The following is a 12,058-nucleotide window of genomic DNA, read 5'->3' as shown; positions in this document are numbered from 1 at the left end:
GCCTAGAATGCCTACGAGCGCTTTGCACCTCTGCACCATGGAAACCTGGCTAGCACGTGGTGTCTCGGAGCACCGGCCCCTTTCTGCCCGGTTGCCCCAGCAGCAGGCATAGACACCCCCTTCCTCCCTAAGCCCCCCGGGCGCAGATCTTCCCCTGGGGTGGCCGCTCCCTCACTGTCCTCTTGGGACCCGACTGATGATCGGTCCTCCCAGGAGCGCGGGGCTGGGCTATGGCCCTGCTGCTTTCCTCACCAGCCGGGTCTTTCTCAGGACCAGGCCACCTGTCGTCCTCTGAGGGCAGGGGCAGGGGCAGGGAGAGGTCACCACTCCTGAGCCTGCTCTGCAGCCTGTTGGCTGCCACAGGACTGAGGCGTGGACCTTGTCCGCGGGCTCACGTTGCTCTCAAGGCCCCTCCAGTAGCCACTCCTGATGTCCCTGGGCCACAGCTCCGGGAAGGGGTCTTGGAGGAGCTCCGCCGGAGGAGAGGACAGGCCCCCAGGCAGAAGGCAGCTCTGCTCTCCATGTGGGCTACTCCTCTTCCAGGTGGAGGTCTCAGGAACTTGACAGCAGAGGGGTGCCAAGTCTGTCTGAGAGGTTTTTGTGGTCACCTGAGGCCTGCTCAGTCTCACGGCAGCTGACAAGATCTTCCTTTTGCCGTGGATGCCAGTCCCGTGCTTGTGGCAACGAGCAAATGCAGGCACCGGGCACTCACACGGGAGTGGGAGCCTCCTCTGGGCGCTTCTGGCTTCCCGGGTTGAAGTCTCTGCATCCCTTCCCCACCTGGAGATGGCAGGAGGGCTAGCGGTCTTAACTCAGGACCACCAGTCTCCTCTGGTCGTAAGGATGGCCTCCCGTAGACGGGACGGCCGTGGCATCTCCTCACCATCTGCAGCTATGAGAGTGTCCTCAGCCAGAGGTCGTGGGACTGTGTGAGGCTGGCCGGGTGCCACGCCGCAGCCATGAGCTCGGGGAGACCAGGGACAGCGTAGTTATGAGCGGCCAACGGGGTGACGGTGATGGGACCGCCCTCCTCCTTCCTGCTGTCCTCCCTGTCCCCAGTTGTGACCCCCCCTGCTGCCCCCAGAGGAGCGATGGCTCCAGGCCCAGCTCTCGCTCCACTCCAGGAAAGTGCCTGGGCCTGGGCCCCGTTCTCTTTTGTGACCCCCTCCCCAGTGTCCCCACTCGCCAGACCCGGGGGCTGAGTGTCCTCTCACTGCTGTGGTAAACCCAGAAACCAGGGGTGCGATGCGGGATGGCTTCCGCCCGGCCCGGCCAGCTCTGCAGCCTTGGGGAGTCAGGCCCTCACCGTGCTGCCTGCCGAGAGCTCTGGGTGGAAGCTGCTGGGCCCTGGCAGGAGCCAGGCTCCTCCTCGGACGCCACCCTCACACTGCCTTTGCATGTGTCCCCGCTGGGTCTCGCTGAAGGTGGTGTGACTCGTCTCGTCTACGTGTGTCCTTGCTCTGTCCCCACTTCCTCTGCTCTCCCCTGTCCCCGCTCCTCCTCCTCTCCCCTCTCCTCCTCCCCCCAGCTCCCTTCTCGGACCTGTCCCTTTGTGGATGGGGCGCTCAGTTCCCTGTCTGACACCAGTAGCGGCCCTGTTCTTGCGTCCCCTCTGATCCCCTTTCCTGTTCATACTGACCTTGGCCTCCACGAGGCAGGTGGGTTGGGAGCGTGCCTGGGCCCCTTGGACTGGGTGAACCTTGGGAAGGAGGTCCCGTTGGTAAAAGCCTCTTCCGAGTTCGGAGGCCACACACTTGGCCCCCAGAGGGGGGCTGTCTGTGGGTGCAGCTGGTGGGCACTGATCTCCGGACTCCTGGCTGGCTGTGCTGTGACAGAGGGTGGGTTCACCCATGTCCTGGCTACACCGTGGGTGAGTGGGTGTCCTCGGTCTCCACCCCAGTCCTGTAGTCAGGCGTCAGAGTGTGCGCTCAGGAGAGGTGGAAGTGAAGGAAGTGCTTCTGCGTCACTCCCTGCCTGTCACCAGGCACGGCAGCCGCTGGGGTGACGGCCAGCTCTTGGGGCAGGAGGGCAGGAAAAGTCCAGAGGATTTCGACTGTCCTGCCCTGTGGGTTGCCTTTTTGAACCTGGCTGTGTCTTTCTTCCATTGCTCTGGGTGAGCACAGAGATACGCACTAAGGCCTCTGGGGCTATCTGGTTGTGACTTGGATTTTGTATGGATTTTATAACAGGTGAGAGAGAGAAAAAGAGAGTGTTAAGGTCAATTTCCGGCTGTCTTTGGTAGGTATGAACCACAAAGAAACACCTGTGGGACAGAGAACTGGGGTTCATGGGGAACACGGTCCGGAGAAGCCCCTGAAATTAAGGCCTTAATTTCAGGCCTTCACCTTGCAGTAATGCTTGTACTTTCTGGGGGATGGGGTCCAAGTTTGCTGAATTCTTGTGTGTTCTGGAAGAACTGGGGCTGACTGGAAAGAGAACTCCGGCCTCACCTCCCTGGAGGGCACCCCACTGGTCAGCCCTGGACTACCTGCTGCCCTTGTTCCAGGGATGGGATGGAGCTGCTTCACCCAGCCTCCTACTGTCTGAACGCCATCGGCATCAAAAGTCCATTACCTGGAAGTCCCCTGGGGGGCTTGGCGTTGATAGGGGACATGGTCCCCCTTCCCCCTTCGCAGAGAAGGGACGTGGTTTGATTCCAGTCTGCTGGGACACGTTTCATGTGACTTTCCTACATAATTAGCTGAGTATAAAGACCCATTTTGCCCCCTCCCCTGTACCTCCCGTCCTTCCAGACCCTTGCTTTTATTTTTTGCCTCCTGTACCGGGAGAGTGTTCCAGTGCCCTGGGGAGCCTTCTCCTGTCGTGCATCTGAGCCTGAGCCCCAAGCCAAACGCGAAGACAGGTGGACAGCAGGTGTCTTGGAAGAGCTGGAGCTTGGCTGCTTCACAAGGGAAAATTGCGCCCCCCCTCCCTCAGCGGATCGTGGGAATCACTGCCTGAGGGCATCACTTCAGCCAGCTCTCCCCCGCTCTGGTCTGCCTGCTCCGGCTCTGCCAATGAAGCAGAGAACGTCAGTGACTCTGGCAGCGAGTGCGTGCAGGGCAGGCCGATTGTTCAGGTGAAGGCGAAAGCAGTGTTTTCCTTCCACGTAGCTTCTGTACCCGTTTCCCTTAGGAAGAGGTTGGACACGCAGTTTATCTGATGTTGAGAGTCCTGGCTCTTGTCCCGTGATAACTGGATTATAAGACAAACTGCCTAGCCTTTCAGTGTCTCCATCTGAAAAGTGGGGTCAATACAGTATTTGCCTCTTAGGGATGTTGTAAGGGTTGAAGAAAATTATTGCAGGGAACATAGATCAGTGCCTGGCGTGGTAAGTAAATGCTGCTGGGTGACAAAAGTGGTAATAGTAGTAATATGTTGCTTGTAATAATCACGTTGTCCCTGGAAGTTTCAGCTGGCTTGGAGAACCCCTAGGAGTTTTCGGGGGCACCCTGTACCCATTTCTCTCATGCCCAGAGGGTCACCCTGAATTGCGTCGTTTGCTGGGGCCACTTGGTTGTCATGCGCCTCCTCAGACTGTACACCATTCATCCGTGTGGCCTTTTGGAAGACTCTGGCCGGGACCGGGAGGCAGATGAGCTGAGCTGTGGATTCGTGTCTTTTTCCTTTTAGGCAGCACGGAGAAGCCTTAGTCCAGGATGAGCGGCGGGTGGGGACGTTGCATCAGCTCTGGGAAGTCATGCCCCCTCGTGCCCTGGCCATCTCCAGCCTTTGTCTGCCTCCCAAGTTTCCTTCCAGCTGCTGCTGTGCAGGGTCTCCATGGGTAGGCTGTGGGGCTTGTGAGAGAGGAAGGGGAGGGGAGTTGGCAGTCAGGTCTTCGGGGTGAAGACCCGACCTCCAGTGGTGAGCTGGGCTCCTCCTCTCTGAGACTGTGTGCGCATGTAGCTGGAGTCTTAGTTCTGTGCTCTTAGGGAGCTGTTGAAAATTAATACGACTCTGACCTGAAGTTGGGAGGAGCTTCTCCATGTTTTATCTACTAAAGGACGATGGAATGATGGCATCCATCAAAGAAGATGTAGGTTGCTTCAGTGTCAGTTAGTGCAAGAAACCCCAGGAACCAGAGGCTTATCTACAATTAGTCTGTATGTTTTTCTTTCTCGTCCCTGCAGAGATATCTGATGGTGGGGGGATGCGGCTGTAGGCTTCCCACCCTTTTTTTTTTTTTTTAAAAAAAACCTTAGATTGCTTGCTCACCACTGGGGACTTTTTACCCCTCCCAGGTTTGGCTGTCCTACTCCTTCCGATCAGACTTTACCCACCACGGATTGTGAGGGTGGTGTGGGGATGGAGGGAGATGACTCGCCCCCGCCCCTGCTTCCCTGATGGCGTGCTAATGCCAGCCCGGGAGGGAAAGAAAGAGCGACCTGTCTCTCTCTTCCCCCCGCTTACTCCTCAGGGTCCAAGTTTGGCTTACTTTTGGCACTGATCCATGTCTTCTAGATTGTCTTCTTTTATGACCCTTGAACAGTTCTCTCCAGTAAGTGCAGACTATCCCAGACAGTCCATCCTCTCGGCTCTCTTTGGGCCCCTTTGTCACCTGGGCAGCACAGGCTCCAGTTAAGTTGTTGCTGTTGTCCTAACCGTGTAGTTCCTCTGTTAGGCAAATGGCTACGCCCACTCGACAACCGGGGCAGGAAGAGACGCTGACGTAGGTGGTCTCCTCTCCCATAACCTTGGTTTTGCTGTCGAGTCTTAAAATATGGACCCACTGGTGACCTGCTGCGGATGTCGGGGGCTTTGCAAGCCCGCCTGGTTTGGACACTCTCGCCGCCACAGCCCGCTTCTGTCCTCTTCTGCTCTCTCACAGGACTGATGGAGTCTGAGCCCAGTCTGCTGCTGAAATGTCGGTGGGCGACAACTGTTAGTTGCTATTGGCTGCCGGGCTTCTGCCTGAATCTTGGCGATGGAGGGGATGATGTCACTGGGCATTGGGTCCCCATCTGGCCCGGCCTTGTCCTTCCCGGAGGAGGACAGTCAGTGGGGTGGGGTCGTTCTCCCCCTCCTTTCATCTGCCCCTTTACCTTTCATTTCAAGGTCTTGATTGTGACGATCCACAAACTTCAGACATCAAAGCTGCTTCCTCCTCCGACTTCCTTGCCCCAGCTTGAGTGCCATGTGATGGGTTCGCCATTAAAGCCTGTCTCTCCCTTTCCTAGGTCATCTGATGGCTCTACAGATGGGTGTCTACCTTCAGCAGGCCTCCCACTGCTGGAGCTCTCCATTGGGGTTCTCTCTTCCAGGAGTAGCAGGAAGGCAGGTGTCAAGGAGCCGTCATGGGCACCTGGGACTCCGCAGAGCTGTGCTCTGTCTCCTCTGGGTCAGCTACTTGGCTTTCTTCCAGCTCCTCTTCCAAAGCTCTCTCGTCCGGGAGCTGACCTGTGCCTCTCCAATTGTCCCTTCCAGGACACAGCCACCTGCTCCTGGGAATGCTGCTGTACCTGAGAGGCTGGAGGCTCTGAAATACCAACGGATAAAGAAGCCCAAAAAGTCATCCAAGGGCTCCTCGAAGTCAAAGAGACGATCCGGTAAATGTCGAGAAGCACCCTGCTCCTCTCCTCGCACCCTGACCTGCCGCTACGGGCTTGTCTGGCTCAGGATCCCGGCCCTGGGTTCTCTGCGCAGTCGACTCCTCCAGCTTATCTCGTTCTTTGCTTCTCTTTAATACTAATTGTCAAGGAATACACAAATAGAATTTTCTTATGAAAAAATGAGAAAAGTAAGGTTAAAAGTCTCTGATCATACTCCCAGTTCTGTTTCATCCAACCTGGGAGCCATCCTTCTTGGGGGTATGTGTGTTGAGAACCTTTCTGTGCATATGCCTTTAGAAAGTACATGGCATTGTTTCAGGTTTTTTTTTTGGCTGCGTTGGGTCTTCGTTGCTGTGCGCGGGCTTTCTCTAGTTGCGGCGAGCAGGGGCTACTCTTCGTTGCGGTGCGCGGGCTTCTCATTGCGGTTGCTTCTCGTTGTGGAGCACGGACTCTAGGCACGCGGGCTTCAGTAGTTGTGGCATACGGGCTTAGTAGTTGTGGCTCCCGGGCTCTAGAGCGCAGGCTCAGTAGTTGTGGCAAACAGGCTTAGTTGCTCCGCGGCATGTGGGATCTTCCTGGACCAGGGATCGAACCCGTGTCCCCTGCATTGGCAGGCAGATTCTCAACCACTGCGCTACCAGGGAAGTCCCCTGTATTTTTTAACAACATAAATAGTACTTTTTTTTCTCATTCTGTCATATGCCTTGGGCATATCCCCATCTCCTTAAATATTTCCTCTTTATCATTTCAGGCCTCTGGTTGGACATGAAATTCTGGGGTCCTACTCAGTGTTAAGGGGTCACTGTGGCATGGACTCAGTCTCTGCGGTCTGGCCAGACTTTTCTCCATGAGATAGAGTGAAACTGCCTTATTTCATGAAGAGGACACCACTACTGAAATGTGTGATGTTTATCCATCAGCGATAGGTAGCTTCTAATATAGTGCAAAAATAATTCAGCCCTTTTTCAGACTTAGAAAATTCCTTAATATTTATCACGTGCTCTCTTTTTACCAGTGGTTTTAGAAGTGCTGTGACAGCCCGTCCAAGAAGACCACTGCACAGCTTCCTTGCCAGTCTTTCTTATCTACCAGAGTGTAACTTTCTGCAGAGGCTGGGTCATGGAAGAGTGATTGATACTTTGGGAGGCAGTGAGCCCTTAGTTCTCACTTAGCCTTCAGGTGGTCCTATTATCCTGTTAGTTTACAGGTTGGAATACTGAGGTGGAGAGAAAGAAAGTGAATTTTTTAGGTTTTGGGAGAGAAATTAGAGCCCAAAGCTGAATTTTCAACCCATTTAAGCTCAATTCAGGTTAAGACCCATCTACATACCTACCTATCATTTATCTATTATCTTTTTTTTTTTTTTTTTGCAAAAAGTCCCACGAAATGCCTGTTTTCTCTGTTGTTCTGCTTGCAGTGGTCCTGTTCCCCGTCATATGTTCACAGCTCCCAAGTGCCCCCCGTCTTTAGCCCAGATCTTGTCCATGAGCTCAAGTCTCATATTTCCAGGTGTCTGCTGCACACGCAGCTGGATGTTCTGTAAGCCTTTACCATGTCCAAAATAGAGTTACTGATTATCCAGCTGTGCTTCTCCTTGGTTGTTCCCCAGTTTCATAAAAGGCACTGCTACCTGCCCAGTTGCTCAGGGTACTTCATCCTTGACCCTCTTCCTTTCACGTCTTACATCCAGTCCATCTGGTAACGTCTGTTGACTTAACTTTTAAAACACGTCCTAAAATCTGACCACTTTTTTCTGTCTCAAATGCTAAAGCTAAATTATGAGTCACTGCATCTCTCACCTGGCCCAGAGCAGCGGCCTCCTCTCTGGCCCTCCTGCCTCTGTCCTGGCTCCTGCGGTGTATTCAACACACAGCGACCAGAGTGATTTTTAGAAAGTCACGGGGGTGTGCACACACATACACGCGTGCACACGTACACACACACTGCTGATGAAAACCCCCCAGAGGCTTCCCGCTGCAATCAGAACAGGCTTCTGCCTGCCCTTCCTGCCTCACCGACTCTGCTCGCTCTGCGTGGCCGGGATGGCCTTCCTTCAGTCTCCAGAACAGGTCACGTTTGCTTTTAGCCTGGGGCTTTCACACTGGCGGAACACTTCTCCCCCAGGTCTGTGGAAGGTTCATAATTCAAGACTCGCCTCGGTGTTACTCCTTCAGAGTAGAAGCAGTGCCTCACTCACTTGCTGCCTAGTGATCCTATTTTATCTTTCTTGGTGGCACTTGCAGCATCTGACGGTTTTATATCTGTAGTTTTTAAGTCTTTATAGTTTGTCTCTTCCTTTCCATTGCTACATTGAAGTATAATCTTCTAGAATGCAAGGGCTTTACCTCTGTGTCCCCAGAAGGACCATGAGGCAGCGGGATGGCCCTGGCAGTCCGGGATGGGCCAGACCTGACTCTAATGCGTATGGATAAAATCTGTGTGACGTCCGTCACTGCCCGGGGGAGGCGGTGGGGGGAAACGTGTGCTGAGTCCCAATCCAGTACCTAGAATGACGCCTGGCACCCAGGAGGCACTAAAAGAGACGTATGAATATTTCTTTAATATCGATAAATACGAGAAAGATTAGATAAAAGGTACTGAATATATTCAATATTAAATACAAGAAGAAAAAGAGATGTTGCTTGACTAGATCTGTGAATCTGCAGGCAGTACAGCCACAGCCACCCTGCTTCCTGGCGCTCACTGGGACAGCCTTGGGGCAGCCCCGGGCGCCGGCCCGTCGTGCTTTCCCTGCCGCGTGTTCTGCACTTGGGCGATTGCGGCGTGTGGCCCTCGAGGCCGGGCACCGTGCCCTGCGGAGGACGGCGGGGTGTGAGAGGCTGCCTTCTCCCTTTCACCAGTGTCTTCTCTTTTCCTGTGTGTGTGCACCTGCTCCTCCCCAGATGGTTCTGCCTCCCAGGCTCAGAACCTTCCAAACTCTCAGGTCCTGTGGCCCGACGAAGCTGTCTGCCTCCGGAGGAAGAAGAGACATTCCCGGCCCGACCCCTTTGCCCGACTCTCAGACTTGTGCCACCGCCAGCTTCCAGAAGACCAGACGGCAATTCTCAGCAGCGTGGAGCATGATGACCCCGGCCACGCCACTTTGCTGTGATGCCGCAACTTAAGCGTCCCCTGGGCGAGGGTGCGAGGGTGGGCACGGGCGATGGGTGTGCGGGGCTTCGTCCTCTCCTGCCAGCGGAGGGGTGGCCTGGCCGTTAGTTTCCGGGGCTGCTCAGACCCTGGATCTGCTTGTTCTCTCTCGGGCCTGAGCGGGTGTCTCCTCCGCATCCTGGCCTGCTGGCCTCGTGTCCAGGAGAGAGGGCTGAGGGCAGACTGGCCGCGTGGCTGTGTGTAGAGCTCGGGAAGTGAACTGGGGACGGGGAGAGATATGCCTCCTCCCCCGCCTTCCCCTCTTCACTGGATGGATTTTTCCCACCTCCTCAAATATCTCTGGAGTGCAAAAGACGAAGCAATGGCTCTCACTGCTGTCTGCTTCTGTTCAGTTTCTCAATTCCTGAAAGAGGGCTGGACTTCCTGCCATCTTCCAGACTCTACATATATATAGATATAGATGCAAATGCGTATGTGTGTAGTTTGTGGGTTTCTTTATGTATATATATGTACGTGGAAGCAAATGCTGTTTACTTCTGTGGTCAGTGGAAGGAGGAGGGAGAGGGCAGCTGGCCTGTGGGCTTTGTGAGAGGGGCTGGCGGGGGCCCTGGTGTCTGTATCTCGGGAATGAGTCCTTCTGAGATGGGTTTCATGCCTTCTCAGCTGAATTCCCAATTTGTCTTGACCTTCTCCCATTCAGAGTGGAAGGAGGGGCTTGCCATGGTTCCTGCTGCCTGCTTGGGGGGTTCAGCAGTGAGTTACCACAGAACTAAACACAGCCTTTATTTCTTGGTTCTGGGTGAAGAAGGGTGGCTGGTGAACGGCCAGACAGGCATCTCTCTTCGTTTCATGGTTTGGCTCAGAAGTAGAAGCTGCTTAGCAGCGGGGCCGGGAGGTGGCCCTGTGCTGAGACTCAAACTCATCGTCAGCCCCTTGGTCCAGCCAGGCTGGGCGCCCCGTGGCCGAGGGCCTCCCACTCGGGAGCCATCTGTGCCGAGCGCCAGGCGCCGCGGCTCTATTTATATCCCAGCCTGGCTCCGCACCCTCCAGAGCGCCGTTCCAAAGCCCTGATTGGATTCCTCCTTTCCTTTTGTGGGAGCTAATTCCCCAGATTGATTAATTGCCACGTGCAGGGAGCCCGCCTGCACTCCTCTGCATGCTCCCCACGTGCACCCCGCCGCAGACCTGGGCTCCCACAGGATGGGATCAGATAAAGCTGGGGGCCTCAGATTCCGGGTTCCGGGGGGTGCTCAGGCCCCCTATTCCCCCAGGTCTGTTTATATAGAACTGGCTGAGGCCCGGGAGTCAAGCTGGACGGGGTGGGAGGCAGGAGCCAGGCTACATCCTTTCCCTGCCGAATTCTTGTCCTAACTCAGACTCTTAGCACCCAGAAGCTTCTGCGAGGTCATCTTACAGCGACTACAGATGTCTCTCTCTCTTCTAGTAAGGTAACGACGCTGCCCTCGACAGGGCAGAAGGCCTGAGTGTGGAGGGGGTGCGTCTGGCCTCTTGCTCCTCCTCTCGTGTGGAAGCCTGCTCTTCTGGCCACCCGAGAATCGAGGGAGCTGCCGGGTTCCGCCAGGTACTTCCTTCTTGGTGCTGCTGTCTTGGTGGGTTTGGGCACATCCCTTGTCCCCAGATACCTGCTTGGATGTTGGCCCAGTCAAAGCACTGGAGACTTCTGTGGCTCTCAGCCCGGTGACCCAGGCGAGGTGGCCCGAGAGTGGGCGGCTGCACATCCCTGGGAGCTTCCATCCTACGGGTGAATCTGCTGCCACGCAGACCCGCCCCGTGCTTCCTTCTCTTGCCCAGCAAGTGGGGACCAATGCCACCCTTGAGGCTCTGCCTCAGAAGTCACAAAAACCACAGTTTCTTTCCAAACGCGACACATCGTGGAGAAAGAAGTGACAGGGGCAGCATCTGTGGCCTCGCCGTGTCCACTGCCCAGCCCCTGGGTGGAACCTGCGCCTTCTGGCCAATGCACTTCACTGGGCACCAAGTCCAAGTCCAAGCCACCCTCGGGGCGGCAGCTCCAGCGAAGCAGCGACTCTGCTTCTTTCCTGAGGCAGCACTACCTCTGCCACCGTGCCCGACGGGGGAGGCATGGGCACCTCCTCTGGGCCCTGGGGTCGGTTGTGGCCTTTGTCTGCACTCTCATGGTGGCTGTTTCTCGAGCAGAGCAGATCCTGCTGGACTGTGTGTGGGACATCAGGGCTGTGTGTGTATTCAGGGTGAACTAGGCCACCCTTTCTGAGCCTCGTGCTGGGACTGTAGGCCCCAAGGTTACCACAGAAGAGGAGATGGGGGAAGGCTCTGCTGCTTTACAGTGGTATACAGGGCCCCGCCCGTGAGCCGTCCCCAGTGGTGACAAAGGTGCTGACTCCTCCCTTCCTTCCTTCCTTCCTTCCTTTCTTCCTTCCTCCCTCCCTCCCTCCTTCCTGCCTTCCTTCCTTTCCTTCCTTCCTCCCTCCCTCCCTCCTTCCTTCCTCCCTTCCTTCCTCTGGCTGTGCCCTGTACCTCAGCAGATAAGACCAAATGGTTGGAGCTGTGCTTTTTGCTGGCCGCTGGGTGGCAGCTGTGCTGGGTGTCCCCAAAGCTGGGGAAGGACAGACATAAGGCCAACCTATCTCTCAACAGCTTTGGACTCATTTCTCCTCCCAAGTGGGCTTCCTTCTTTGACAGTGTGCATGGAGACCGGCAGCCTTCCTGCACCTTGGGGAGCTGGTTCAGTACTTCCCGTAAGGATTGCGATGGAAACGGGCAGAATACAGTTTCCTCCGTCCATGAGACGGAGACAGGGATGTCACAGGCGCACGCTGACGTGCTGATTGTGTGCATGTGCGCGAGGGTGTGCTTGTGGATGTCTGCATGGTAAGTAAGGTGTGGCCATTTCTAAGGACCACGTGTCCTTTGCACTCTGCCCTTGAACAACTGCAGTGACGACTCCGAAGCTTCCTCTGACGTTCACGCTCCAGTCCATGGGAGGTCAGGTGTCTTCCAAACTGCCCCTTGAGTGATCTGGTAGCCTTGCATAGAAGTAATCTGCCCCTTCATCCTGCATCTTGCTGGGAGACTGCAGCTGTCTCAGGTTAGGTGACTCGGAGACCAGGGAAAGGGTAAAGTGATGCCATAAGTTGTTTGGGGAAGAAACAGCAGTAAGGAAAGTGGCTTTCCTGTTTCTTGATTTGCTGGCTGACCAGGTGGGGTTGAGTGTGGACCCCACCCAGCACGTGGTGGTCAACTTTGTCTGTGAGCTCGCAGCCTGTCTCCCTCAGCTTTCCTCAGAGACACGGGTCTGAGAGGCCTTCTGAGACTCCGCTTTCTGCAGGGGAAGGAGGCTTCATCCCACAGGGCGGGCAGGGTCTGCGCCCCCTTTGAGGAGGGGCCCGTGTCCCATG

At 55.6% G+C, this 12,058-nt stretch overlaps 1 protein-coding gene across 7 annotated transcripts in view; it reads left to right on the top strand.

The window, feature by feature from the left end:
* IGSF9B (immunoglobulin superfamily member 9B) overlaps window positions 1–11,543 on the top strand; it is a 44,353-nt gene extending 32,810 nt beyond the window's left edge. For 4 of the 7 annotated variants that reach the window (XM_059070631.2, XM_067039354.1, XM_067039355.1 and 1 more), the window contains exons 19-20: window positions 5,425–5,546; window positions 8,453–11,543. In XM_059070631.2, coding sequence (XP_058926614.1) covers window positions 5,425–5,546; window positions 8,453–8,661 — 331 coding nt within the window. In that variant the 3' untranslated portion in view covers window positions 8,662–11,543. Of the gene's footprint in view, window positions 1–5,424; window positions 5,547–8,452 lie in introns of those variants that run through there. The other 3 variants (XM_059070636.2, XM_059070634.2, XM_059070633.2) reach the window with 2 other exon arrangements.
* Window positions 11,544–12,058: the final 515 nt, after the last annotated feature.

This window comes from Kogia breviceps, chromosome 7 (assembly GCF_026419965.1).
Source record: "Kogia breviceps isolate mKogBre1 chromosome 7, mKogBre1 haplotype 1, whole genome shotgun sequence".
NCBI lineage: Eukaryota > Metazoa > Chordata > Mammalia > Artiodactyla > Physeteridae > Kogia > Kogia breviceps.
This window is presented reverse-complemented; position numbering and strand designations above follow the sequence as displayed.